General features: G+C 36.7%; 1 protein-coding gene across 2 annotated transcripts in view; it reads left to right on the top strand.

Moving 5' to 3' along the window:
* PPARGC1A (PPARG coactivator 1 alpha) overlaps positions 1-14,215 on the top strand; it is a 71,600-nt gene that overhangs the window by 20,578 nt on the left and 36,807 nt on the right. The window contains exon 3 of one of the 2 annotated variants that reach the window (XM_063457837.1): positions 12,991-13,185. In XM_063457837.1, the coding sequence (XP_063313907.1) occupies positions 12,991-13,185 (195 nt within the window). Of the gene's footprint in view, positions 1-12,990; positions 13,247-14,215 lie in introns of those variants that run through there. The other variant, XM_063457839.1, reaches the window with a different exon arrangement.

The raw sequence follows: 14,215 nt of genomic DNA, 5'->3' as shown, positions 1-14,215 counted from the left end.
GTGACTTTTCTACATTTAGTTTAGATGGTATACCTGCAAGAGTTTGTAGTCTGGACATTGTTTAACTGTGGTCAAGAACATATTTGTGAGCTTTGAACCCTGTGCCATAGGTGATTCCAGCGTGTTAAGAATATCTTATTGGGTTTGATCATTATATAAAATTTCAAGTAACGGATGAAGACCCAGAGTTCATCTTTTCAGTGGTCATGTCTAGAATGCATAGAGCAGGGGTCCTTAAACTCCGGCCCCCCAGATGTTGCTGAACTACAACTCCCATGATTCTCTGGCTATCTATGTAATTCAAAGAATCATGGGAGTTGTAGTTCAGCAACATCTGGGGGGCCGGAGTTTGAGGACCCATGGCATAGAGACTTAATGTTACAGAAAATGTTTCTCTATGCCAGGCTGGCTGAGCATCATGGTAATTGTAGTTAACATCTTTTGAAGTGGGAAAGGTTAGCAAGCATTTCTTCAGAGATATTTGGTATGATGCTTTTTTTTTTTTTTCAAACGATGGGGGATGGACTATTACATCCCTGCTGAGTGGCTATTATAGAATGTGCTAAGTGTGACCTTTTAATTTAGCTTTATTTTTTTTCACTAGAACATGTAAAAAGAATACAAGATGAATCACTTCACCCCTGCATATATACACACTCACAGCAACACAGAGTCTGCCAAAAAGGTGGACATTTAAAGAACGATAACGAGAAAATAGCTAAGTGAATCAGACCTATAAAAAGCCCAGCAATTACCAAAAATGGAAGCATATGCCAGTTATCTGCATCTCCTAGGTTGAACAAGTCTTCTAGTATTTAAGATAATTCTCTAGTGGCTTCTATTTATAGGCCAAGGGTAAGCTTCAGTAAGAGCTTTTCACCAACCTGCCCTTACAGACTAAGCCAATAAGCTGCCTGACTTCCATATTACACGGCACAGATATTAAATAAGCCATTAATAGATCATTAATATAGAAATGATTAACTCACATTGTCGCAACTAGCAACAAAAAGTGAGCTCTCTGAGAAAGGTTATGTGGCCGCTGGTTTTCAAGGATTTGATACACTTTTAAAGATTTTGACGCCTTTCAAGAACTGCTGGATTTTTATTTACATCTAAGTTGTTATGTTTTTCATAAATGATGGCTGCTAGCAGTATGTTCTCTGTAAACACTAGTAATTTGTTCCCCGCAAGTATTACCATTTTGTGATGGAAAACATGTTAGTGGTTTATCAATTCTGAGCACTTATTATCTCCTACAACTGCTAGTTTATTGTTTCTCATGAGCACTAAAAGTTATTTGTCTACAATAACCTCCCCTCCCCTTACTATATCAGTGCAGCATTCCTGTTACACTGCACACAACTCATACACCAAGATTCTGACAAGAGAGTGTCACTGTAAGAGGAGCCTTTATCAGCTCTTGGCATTACAACTATTTTAATTATGGGTCTTGTGCTCAGACGATAGATTCAGGGTGTCTCTTCTTTAAAGTTTGGGTGTCAGGGACTTTGCTCAATATTGGCAATTCTGTAAATGCAAGGTTAGAAGTTCACTAGTGGCACCCAACTCATACCACATCAATTTTAGTTGGTAAATCTTGAACAATCGCTGTCTTGCTGTTACAACTATACCGGTAGTCGGTTGTTTACTATGTATTGACTTAAGCTGACCCTTGTCAATTATTCAATTGAGAGGATGTCAGATCAATTATACTGCTATTTCAACTTGATCAAACATACAAAATGAACTCCCCTAAACTAAAATATTGCATTGCCGGCCTCACAACCTGTGCCATATTTCTATTTTTACGATCTTTTTGGAATAAAGAGAAATGTCGGGTAATATACAAAGTATCAGCATTGTACTGACATATTTCTTTCCATGTAATGTGTCATCTGAGAGATATGGCTAATCAGAGAAACTAATGTCAAGACAAGAATAGTAGGAGCATACATTTTGATGACACAATTATAAGCATCAGTTAGCTAGCACGTGATACACAATTTCTAGTTTAACTTTCTAACTTGTCAAGATTATTATTATATAGTTCTTTAGTTTTATTGTAGTCTCAGACAGGTGTTCATGAACTTTATTTTATTACATAGAACAAATTATATTAACTTTGGTACATTATTTGCGTTCTTTGTTCAAGGATTACTCCCACCACCTTGACAACATCAGTGTTTTGAGATGGTTATGGTGCCTGGAGCTGTATGTGTAGAGTTTTTCTATGAAACACTGCACATACAGAGTTTAACCCCTTTGCTGCCAGACACGCACCTCCTGTAGTGTCATAGGGTCTCAATAGGGCAAGCTATTGTAAAATGTTTTTTTTTCCCCATTATCGGGGCACGGCAAAATGGTACTCCTCACATCATAGTACAAATCCAAAAACCAGGATGCACTCCACAGCTAATAATAATCAATACTTTATTCTCAAACATTAAAGATAAAAAAATAATAACAAATACAGAACAAAAGACAGTTAACAAAGGCTAGAAAGTGTACAACCGCTCTATACCATCAATTGCTATCAATAGCCTACAAGGAAACAAGCCACTAAACCCCCAATGTTTTGGCCCCAACCGGATGCTTCTCTCTAGGGAATAAAGCATTGATTATTATTTAGTAGCTGTGGTGTGCATACTGTTTTTTGGGGATTTGTGCTACTTCTGTTGGCACTTAGGGGAGTGTGCACCTGTGTTTGCACCCTATTGGTTGTGCCCTTGATGGCTGGAGTACCTCTTTTACCATATTCTGATTGCTCCATGATTTACATACTGACCTGAATGTTTTAGTAGCAGCATTTTAGGGTGAGAGACTCTCTCATCCATAAGGTTACATTTTTCAAGCATCCTGTTGCTACTGTTGATCCGGAAGAAGGTCAAAAACCATATACATTGAAATGTTTCCAGTTCTACCTCAAAAAAAAAAAAAAAACAACGGAACAATGTGCAATTGGATTTCTCTCATGTAATCAAGATGTTATTAAAGATGTTTGTATTTGCTTTTTTAAAAACCCTCTTCTTTGTCCTTCTTTGCTATAGATAAAATCTAATTTTACTGAATTCCAAATTGATCATGTTCACTATGACAATCATGTTAGTGACCAGAGACAAACCTGCATTGAATGTATTTGTATACTTTATTATATCCCATAATCTGAGTGTTTTATCCTTTTCTCTGTTCAGATTATTCATTTTACAACGCGCGTCTGCATTTTTTTTTGTTCTGTTCCATTATTTCTTTTTTTGAGAACACATGATTCATGCCCTTTTGATTTCTAAAGACTGCGAGCAGGGCAACTCAACCCTTAATTTCCAGAAGCCTAATCTTGTTCTAACTTCACAAAAATATACCGGGTTGCAGATTATTAAAAAGAGGACCTGATTTCACCTTTAAAATTGATACAAATAAAAATCACACACTACAAAAGCTAACATTAGACAACCTTAGATGGACACGGAAGCAAAACCTATCTTATCGTCAAGAGAGGCACTGTGTATGTAGAGGGGAAGTTTCAAAAATATGATTAACAGAATACAGGAGGATGGTACCAAAGATTCATAGCACCAAAATTGCTACAAACATTTATAAGTGGTTTTGGTGCATTGAGTGCCCTTTAATGCACAAACATAGTGACTAGTCTTTTAATCCAATCTTCATGGGTTCTTTTCCAAAGTCAAGTTGTGCTGTTGAAACAGCCTCCCCTTAGTGATCTCAGTCTAGTTCAAACCATCCTGCTACACGTAATTCATTTATTTACTAATCAGCAAATTACTTCGCGCAGTCAGTAAATGTTAGGGACTGAACACTGATAAGATCATTTGCTTTCAGGTGTTTTCTCAAAGTTGCTCTCAGCATCAAGTATAAATTGAAAAGAGTGACCTTTTGATACAGAATCAAATTGACTGAATTTCTAAAGATTCACTAGTTTCAATTACCATACATTTTTCATATTGGGCCTGCAACCGTTGTGCTGGCTCCAGCAACACTATATCTTATCTTTTGGATTGTTAATTCAGTCACTTTTCAGTCTGATACCCTGTTCCTGGAGATTTTTTGTTTGTTCGCCATATAACATGCTAAGTGTCAAGGACATACAAGATATGAAGTTTACATAAGTAAAATCTAATCACTAATTGACTGGAAAAAAAATAATGGTGCTTGTCAATGGCGCTTTAGGATCACGGGATAGGACTTTTCCTTGAAATTCAAATTCTTTGCACTTATGAAGATAACAATGTACTTTGATTTATTGTTTTAATCCTGTTTCTCTGATGCTTGATGAAGAGTTTTATTACAGTATTCTGTCACCGTCTGGGGTCTTTGCATCGCCAAGTCCCACAATGGCGACATCACTGCTGGGTGTCCAGTGGCCATGGGGGGGCAAGGGAAGATAGGTTACACTTACCTGAATCCTCTTCCTTCGGACCTCTATAGCTCTTGGCAGGAGTCTACAACAGCACTATAACCTCATGTATGCGTGAGTGTACAGCATTGAGGTCTTGGGGGAATCACGTGAGACCGCAGGATCCTCCAAAGAAATAGCTTTTTTTTTCCTACAGCCATCACTGGTAGCAGATGGGGGAAATGACAAGCTTGGCAAAAGATATCTCTGCCTTATTGACAAGCGAAAGAAAAAGTTGTAGACAAAGTAGTGCCTACTTTGTCTCAGTATATCTTTTGACTGGTTTGGAATTTCTGTGCAATTCCAACTGAGTCAATTCAAAAAGATTGTATCTTTTTGAATTGCTCATTTTGGATTTGGGGTGATAGAGTTTCTGTAAAGGGTTCCTCCAACCAAAAAACAGTGTTTTCATAAAGCACTGGTTTTGGTTAGAATAACAATTTCTGAGATGGTCTGCCACTTCTGTGGTTGTTCTCTCTGCAGCCCGATCCTCCATGCCTGACGTCACTCACCATGTAGCGGAAAGGACAGGGGTGGCACTGGGGTGAGGTGGATTGCTGTGGTTTGTTCTGTACTGGCAAATGACACTTCTGAAGGTGGTGTTTCACCAATGTGCACCCTTTTAAAGAGAAACTCTGTACATACAGATGCCAGGCACCAAGACCACATCACAAGATGAAAACAAGAATACTGAAGGGCAAAGATAAATATTTGCCATCTAGGTATAGCTTGGTAATGTACTTGCATGAAAGGATGGATGGATAGGTATAAATCTGAGGAATTTATTGTTATTAGTATTAGGTAAGATTTGCAAGCTGTTAAAGAATGATACTTTGTAGCTACAGCAATATGGTAAGATGAGGGCTGATGTTAAAATGAAGGTTGAGGACTTGGAACTGGCACCTTACCAATTCAATGTTCTATGACAATATTGCATGCAATCAAATAGTGATTCTGTGTTTTGAGCATTTTATGTTTTTAGTATTCTGTCACGTGACCATAAACCCTTTTGTATGACATACGTTTGGAATATAGAAGATTCCACGCTAATACCAGGTACTGATTCCAGTCTAGGGAGATATATATATAATCCCACTCCTGACCTAAATATGACAAAACACTTGTAAAGGTGACAGATAGTCGACAATACTTTAAAATAAAATGTGTTAATACATATTAAAATGCATTCACAAATGGGAAGAACAAATGAGGGCGAGAGCTAGGTCCCTGGGCTACCATCAAAGTGTTTTGGAGTGAAGTGTTGTGTGCATGTACATGGTGTCTAATGTCATGCGTTCAGCAGTGCCACGAACAATGTAGTGTTAGGATTGCAATCCTGTATTCCTAACGCTATAGTGTATCTGTCCCAAGTTAGAGAGGATCCCCCCCCCCCCCGAAATAAGATGAAAAAGGAAAGGATTTACTTACCATTTTCCAGGGCGGAGACTCCTCACCTCTCCGCCTCCTGCGATGTCCTCAAGAAGGCATGGCTTCCTCCGCTATGGTTCAATCCGATGCTCCTAACACAGGAGCACAGGGGACCTGATGCAAATGACAACCACAAGAGGTGGATTTCACCCTATGTTAACATTCCAGTATCTACAAAAGAGCAATGTTTTAAATGTTTTTAAAGGACAAGGATTCTGCACACCGACCAGTTCACTGAGATGAAATGGCCTAGGTGTAATTAGTGTCCCTTTAATATCTCCCAATTTTCTGATGCATTGGCTGAAATTGTAAATCCATAAATTGGTCTCCTACCTTTTATCAAATTCCATATCCCACTTGCTGCAAGAACTGACCCATAAATTTAGGCAGTCGTTTATCCCAGCGCTGTGAATGTGGCTTTAGCATCAGCTGTTTTGATGAGCCATCTGCCTGGCAAAGAGTACCTCAAACCTAAAATTATAACTCCTGTTTTTCATCTGTATGTCAATAACTTCAGCTGAAATCTTCTATATATCATTCAGCCTCCTTTTGACTGTCGTTTTATGGTGTTCTCCCCAAGGAACTGCTTTATAGAGACCATATTTCACCATTTGTCTCCAGGATCCCTACGCAAAACACAATGCCTAGCAGGTTAAGTTAATGCAAATGTTTGACACCATAAAACTATTGGACGTACATAACAAGCTGTAAGGGAGAGCAATTTATTTTATTTTTAATTTGTGAAAGCCACGCTATCTACGGTATTTCATATCTCTGGATGCAGAGAAATTGACTTCCTAATCTATTATTTAGAATGAAGCCAATATATTTTATCCAATTCTTAAATCTTCAGATTCTATTTTCAGAATTTACTGTATATATGACAGATGCATATATTTTAAATGTTGTTTTTTTTTTTGTTTTTTTTTTTGCATAATCTCACTTCATTTTTGAGCCTAATAATACAATATTAAAATGTATTTGTGTAAATAAGATGTTCTAGCTTAAAGAAATTATACAATCTAAAATTGTTTTCTCGTGTGTTATGTGCATCATAGCGGATTGTGCCCTGATGTTTTGCCTAGTGAAATTATTGGTGCTTTATAAATAATTGATAGCAATATCTTGAAATTAGATTTGTGTGTCCTTTCCTATTTGTGGAGAGAAGGATTGATTGAATGGCATTATCTGTCTTTGAGCGTACATTCAGAATCGAACGTTGTATGTTGATGTTGTTCGGTGTGATGTTATGGAATCCTGTGCATATCAGTCGTGGTTGTAAAAAGGTACCACTGACTGACAGAGAGGCCATTTTCGTATTCTGTCACCGAACTGTATGTCCGCTGGTGATCAGCAGAGAAAAATTAATTATTGCCTGCCACCTTTTCTGTGTAGAGAATCTAATTTACAGCCAGTGTAAAACTCATCTGGTATTGCCATGAAACTCGTTTCCACTTCAGATGAGAAGTCATTTGCAATCCATTCCAAGGATGTGTTAGATAATCACCGTACGACAGTACATGCTTATGGTTGTATTGTGGTGGGAATGCAGGTCATTACTCATCACCACTTAGATATTCAAGCTGTAGCTACCATAATTGCAATACAGTAAGAGTGTACAGGATTCTAAATGACTGTTTCTTGGGTTCTGAAGTCAAGGCCCGGTAGCTCTTATGAACATTTCTGGTTTAGTGCATATAGATTTAATCCAAGATGCATTTAAAAGAGTAAATCATGTGATATTTTTATAAAGCTGGAGTTAAAAGTAACAGTCATGTCTTTATGTTGCGATGTCATTTTATTATTTTATTTTAAACGCGTATTGACATTTTTAAAGCAATCACTTACCTACTTTTCCAACTTAACCTTCCAAACAGCCATTTTTATTATTGAGTTTGGATCAGAATGTAAGGTTTCTTACCTAATGCTCATTATTTTGCAACTGTACAAAATCACAGATAGAAATCTCTGCGGGCAGAAAGGGCACATAGTTTTGAAAAGCAAAGGATGGCTGCAAAATAGTGAGCATAATTAACTAACTGAAAAGGGGGTGAGAAGTATATTTATTTAATTCAATATACTTGAATTAAAATAAATAATGTAATACTTTATAATACAATTATAAAAAAAATATTTTTCTTTAAATAGTGATAGTGTTCCTTTAAGTAGGGACCATTGATGCACAAAATGTGTTTTTTTACATGAGTGTTATGAAATGAAATCAGTACAATGTGAAACTTCTAATAAATATGTGGGGGTGCTTAAATGGTGGATCCCCAGATGTTTGCAACTACAACATCCATAATGCAATTCCATTCTAAAGGCTTGCAAAGCATCATGGGAGTTGTAGTACTAATTTACCTAAAGCTTAAATCCGCCGCTCTATGTTTTGCCTTCTATCTAATTTATGCAATGCCGTGAATCCAGGCCATAGGAGATTTAGGTATTTGATTCATAAACGCAATAAAATATGTAAGAAATGGCGTAATTCACCCATAGATTATTCATATGTGTAGGCCGCCACTCATCATTTTTGTTCTCCTTTTTTATTTTTCTCTTTGCTTGGTGAAATATTTTATGGCCCTGAAGCAGTTAATTTGTGAATCCTTTTTCAAGAATAGAATGTTAAATCTCCCACTGGAGAGCTATTTACCTCTGTGTACCCGATACTTTACTCGTGCTCTGTTGGATGCTTATTTGGTCAAGACCTTGCTGAATTTCACGTGAAGTTAGTGTGTCCAATAAATGGCCTCACCATCTGATAACAAAAAAAAAAAAAAATACAGCAAAACCCCACAGAATCACTTACCTGTTTCCATCGACATAAATTGTGAAAAATGCTTATTTCTTATCTCATTTTCGTTTTTTTTAAGCCCATGATGCTTAACATATAAGATCATGGCTGCTGGCTTCTCATTCTATTACGGTTTCATTGGCTTAATTGAGAGGCGAAAATAATTATGTCGATGCAATAACCTGCTTGGAATTTTTTTTTTTTTTTTAATTAAAGGTAGTAACCCTAATTCTTTTACATGTGCGTTCTTATCCTGATTGGCCCATTTCCCAGAGCGAGATATGCTCCGTATCAGTAAATGCTGACTGATATCTAAAGGGTGGCTTACAATGACAGACCTTTAACCACATCATGGTTTAACCTCAAACTGCGATCCGCAAGAAAACCCTTGCAGCACTGTGATATAATTTAATACACTAGGCTCTATAGTCTACCACAGAGCAATTTAAAACCTGCAGCGCAAAATATTTTCTATATACATCATACAAAATAGAATTAACCAGATTACGGAACCTGCATTTTACCTACTGTGTCTCCAAAGAATCAGTTATTTCAAATAAAAATCCCATAATTCCTCAAGCCTATCGTGTTGGCCATCTTGTTCAAGAAATTCAAAATGTGTATTCGTGTATCGCAGAGCTCCACAGCAGGTGTGTATGAGTGATTACAGAGCTTCACTGCATGTGTGCATGCAAATATCACAGAGCTCACCATAATGTGCAGTTCCACTTTAGTAAACCTATTAATGGTTAATTTATGTAAATTAAATAATTTAGTTTTACCTATCATACCCATTCCTATAAATATCTGTGAGAAGGCAATAAATTAAATAGACACTAAAGGCAAGCAGTCTGCTACATCTTAATTAAGTGGTCTGTATATGGTGCCTGCTTCATAAAAATGGCAATGTTTTCATCGCCTCTTAATGCTTCACTATGAGGAAGCATTGGATTGGCTGAGATCAAGATTAATGTTCTCAGCTGAGGAGGCGGGACCGTTGCAGTGAGACCAGCTAGCTGCAGGATGTAAGATAAGTAAAACGTACATTTTAATAACCCTCACTTTGGGGCTGAAAACCTAAATAGGTGAGTTAACACTATAGCCTTAGGAATAAATGTTTGCATTCCTAACGCTATATTGTTTCTTCAACTGTAATCCCCTCCAATCAAGATACTCTCAAATGATCACTCCAACAAGTGTCCTCTCCAAATGATCACTCCATAATTACTGTAATCTTAAACATTTTCGACATTGGCAAAATAAATTGTCTGCTAAATTGTTTCAAAGACATCCTGATATTTTAAATGGAAATAAATTAAGTAAAATGTCTACTTAACTATTTAGTTATAAAACACATTTGGTAACATATAGTCTAGATTTTATAAGTGACATTGTAAAATATAATCCAAAGTAACCACTTTTGGAAACCTTAAAAAAATAAAATAATAATTCATTGTGCATTCTGTGTTATCAACTTATAATTTAGGCTAGAGTTTGCAGGAGCCTCCTGTGTGTAATTAAAGTTCAACTAACAGAGCAGGAGATAAAAACTTCTAAAGTAAGTACACTGTGCTCTTACATCTGATTGTAAATAAAACAATTTTTCATGGAGGCTGTGTGAATCACAGCCAGGGGAGGTGTTGCCTGGGCTGCATTAACAGCAACTAGAGTGATTTAACTCCAATTTCAGCATTGAGACTGCAGGGGCATGACTATACACTAAAACTGCTTCATTAAGCTAAAGTTATTCTGGTTCTTAAAGGGCCCATTTAAATTCCACTTTATACAAACATACTGTTTATTTATTGAAACTTTTTAAAGGGGTGGGCTGTCTCCACCCATGATTTTTATATAATTGCTACTGAAAGTTAAGTGTAGAAACCACTATATTCATCTTCATGCTGGAACTCAGTACCTCCATCTTGACACTCTGTCAGTCAATGTTATAAGCTCCACCCTTGGCATCTGTCCGTCAGTGTAGAGAGTGCATAGAAAAACACTGTTTTTGTTTATCTTTCAATGCAGTGCGTTACCTGGCTCTGCAAGGAACGAACTGGATTGTGATGTCAGTTGCCAAATCTTTAATATACTTTTAAAAGAAAATGGAACATCACATAAAACATATTTATGCAAGTTATAGATGTTTTATTTGGTAAATAAATTGCATTTTGTAGTCATAGAATATAAAATCTCAAAACATTCCATCAACTTTCCAAAATATAACAATAATTTTAACAGTTTTGACATCTTTTCCCAGTCAAGGCAAATGCAATTCACAATCATCTAAAGAGCCAAGGTTAGTCGTCACTGTTTAAAATATATACCAATTTTGAAACTCAAAATAATTTTTTTCGGGCTCAACCTATCGCATTAACTTTTCAAAGTTGAGAGAGAATCATGGGACTTGTAGTTCAAGCATATGCAGAAGTTACAAGTTGTTTAGCCCTGATTACGTTGGTTCATTGTTGCTTTTCTTTTCTAAATGGTTATTAAATCTGTGTCCTTTCCACTGTTGATTGATTTGCTTTTCTGAAATGAGTGAACATCCATCCCTCAGCAGCTAATAAATTTGTTTCTATATAAATAGCAATTTGGGATAATTAGAAGTAATAGCATAGCCAAAAAATATAAAGGTTACCTTGCAGAGTCATTTCAGTAAGTAATGGGTTCGACTGCCATGTCAGTTTGGAACAGGCATGTGTTAGCAAACAAGTGTGCTTCATTTATTTCGACGTTGATTTATTTGCTGTGTAAATTGGGACACGTGCAGTAATATAATGTGACATTAATTGTTTAACAGAGTCATCTTTGTTACGTTTGTTGCTTTCTCCTGGGTGTCTGATTGCTGAAACTGGTACAAAACTAATTGAGTCTGCTCTTTTGAAGACCCATGCCCACGAATGTGTCAGGCTCGAACGAGTGCCAACTTTCCTCTTCCAATGAACCATTTAATAACCAATATTACTCATTCATTACCGCTCAGCAAAGGACACAAACATCTGTGTGGCAGAATATTGTGTTGCTGATATAAATTGTATTCATTTTGTATTGTATGCTCATTTTGCCATTCTATAATGTCACAGTTCTATCTTACAAATATGAAGAGATGTATTGAAGCACAAAAAAAAGTAATTGTTCTAATTTAGGAAGAAGAAGAAAAAAAAAATCATAAATAACCAAAACTGGTAATATGTATTGGGGAAAACTTTTTTTCACTTTAATACGTTTGCATTGGTGTTTATCCTCCTCTTAATAACTTGAGAGCTCTAACCCAAAGTTAAAGCGTCACTGTCATGGTCTGAAGACTTTGCAGAATTCACATCGCTTCTGGGGTCGGGTGGCCGAGGGTGGACGGTAAAGGTGAGATTTACTTACCTGAACCTATTTCTCGTGGTGTCCGCCATCTTTTTTTCGATTTACTCCTCTTCAGCTCCTGGCACTTCAGCCGATGTCACTGCTGTACTCTGAAATAATCTTGCGACCCTTCCATATACCCAATCAGTTCCTTGTTTACAATACACCGCATTGTCTTCTTCCACCTGCTACCATTGTTATAGTATTTATATCATTTGTATTACATATCTTTCCAGTATTGCTGTTGCCCAGTGAAAATCATTGTTTTTTGTGCTTGCCACAATGGTGCTCAATGGCCCACAACATGAAGAAATACTGCTGTTCTCCAGGCACACTGAAGGTTAACAGAATGTTGAACAGGCTCTAGATAGCTATATCTAATAATGTTAGGTTTTAGAATAGCATGTGATTTAAAGCTAATCTGCAAAGGATAAATTACATTTGTTAAGTAGATAACTTTCTAATGGACCAAGAATGGACATATGCGTATTATCTGGACAAGGACAACCTCAAAGCCAATGTTCTTGTGCAAATATACAACACCCAGAGATATAAAGGTATTCATAAAGGTTCTCTGCTCCCAATGCCAAGCTTATGAGAAATGTTGAATCTTAAGGTGCAACAACAAGTTGGTCAGGCTAAATAACAGACTCCCAAAGCTGAGGGTGAGTAAAATCTTGTAGACTTAACACCCATTGTTAAATGTATGTATTCCATGTGAAGGTTCCATCAATTGAGAATTGCAGCAAATGTTCAAAAAGATTAATGGAAGACGTTTTACTACAAGAACATTAGTGTGTACACTGCTTGCTAATTTGAGCAAGGCCATTCTTAGGTTTTGTTCTGGTATGTTGAAAATGTAATGGATACCCAGAAAGATCTAATTTTAAAACTTATTGAGGTCTACAGGTTTCACAACACTGTTTTCGGTTTGTGTTTTGTACTTGTGGAATGATTAAAGAATCTTATATCATAGATGCCTTCTCTCCTTCTTCTGCAGAAGATAGATGAAGAAAATGAAGAGAATTTGCTAGCAGTACTCACAGAGACATTGGACAGCCTCCCTGTGGACGAGGATGGATTGCCTTCATTTGATGCACTGACAGATGGAGACGTGACCAATGAACATGATCCTAGCCTTTCAGCAATGCCTGACGGTACCCCTCCAACTCAGGAGGCAGAAGAGCCGTCACTAGTAAGAAACCTTCCTACTGTTTAACAGGAATTGGATGTACTTCTGGCTACCCGCTGCATGGGTATGATGTAGTCAAAATAAGGTTTGGACTTTACCTTTAGGTAGAAAACAAAAGACCGTAAAGTAGATCTATAAAATGTTCACATTAAAGGGGAAGTATCTCTTCCCCAAGAAAAAATAAATAATCTTTATTATACTAAAGAACATTATTTTGTTAAGAAAAGTCTTTTGATTGCACTTGGGAGTAGCAGCATTTTAACCTTATGTAGCTCCATAACGCTCCCTTTAAGCCATGCTGCTTCCTGATTGTTCTCATTAGTTGATGTGTCCTTTTGGATGTCACAATGTTACATCAACCAGTGGGGAAATAGTTTTACAACCAATGAGAATGTTGCTTGTGAGAGCATGGGAAATACTTTGAAAAGCAGCGTCTCCCATAATGTGGAAGTAGCAACATTTACTGATGGATAAACACTATATGTATATGTGTATATATCCTTTTTTTTTTTTTTTTTTATTTATTTAGGATACTTCCCCTTTAAAAAATGAAAACATTGTTGTGGTTATTGATTTGCCAAGTACATCAAGCTCTTTATATAGTATACACTCCTTTTAAATACTTAATACAGTATTTGTTTTCAATGGGTTTACTCCTCCAGAATATACATACCAATTCCACCCCTTTGAAGGCCAAGATGCAGTGTTTCCAACGCGTTTGATTGGATTTGTTGTCATGTACATATATGCTACTAAAGAAATTATTGGAGGACAATGCAAATTAGTTTAATCCATGTACACAGAACTTCACCTGGTTGCATTATGAGAAGGCCACACAAACTGTGGATTAACGCTTTTCTCTCTAGGGGGTTAAAGAGTGCATTACAAATTTGTCGTTAACTTTAATGCTGAAAGTGATGCACGTCCATTGATTATATTAGAGATTAGAGTAGATATGATATTTTCACACAGGCACATGGATTTATTAATTCTATAGATAGATGTGGGAAATTCACACCTGTCTTTCAAAATA

Source organism: Pelobates fuscus, chromosome 6, assembly GCF_036172605.1.
Source record: "Pelobates fuscus isolate aPelFus1 chromosome 6, aPelFus1.pri, whole genome shotgun sequence".
NCBI classification, from domain to species: Eukaryota; Metazoa; Chordata; class Amphibia; order Anura; family Pelobatidae; genus Pelobates; species Pelobates fuscus.
The sequence above is the reverse complement of the archived record's forward strand: the minus strand, read 5'-3'. Positions and strand labels throughout refer to the sequence as shown.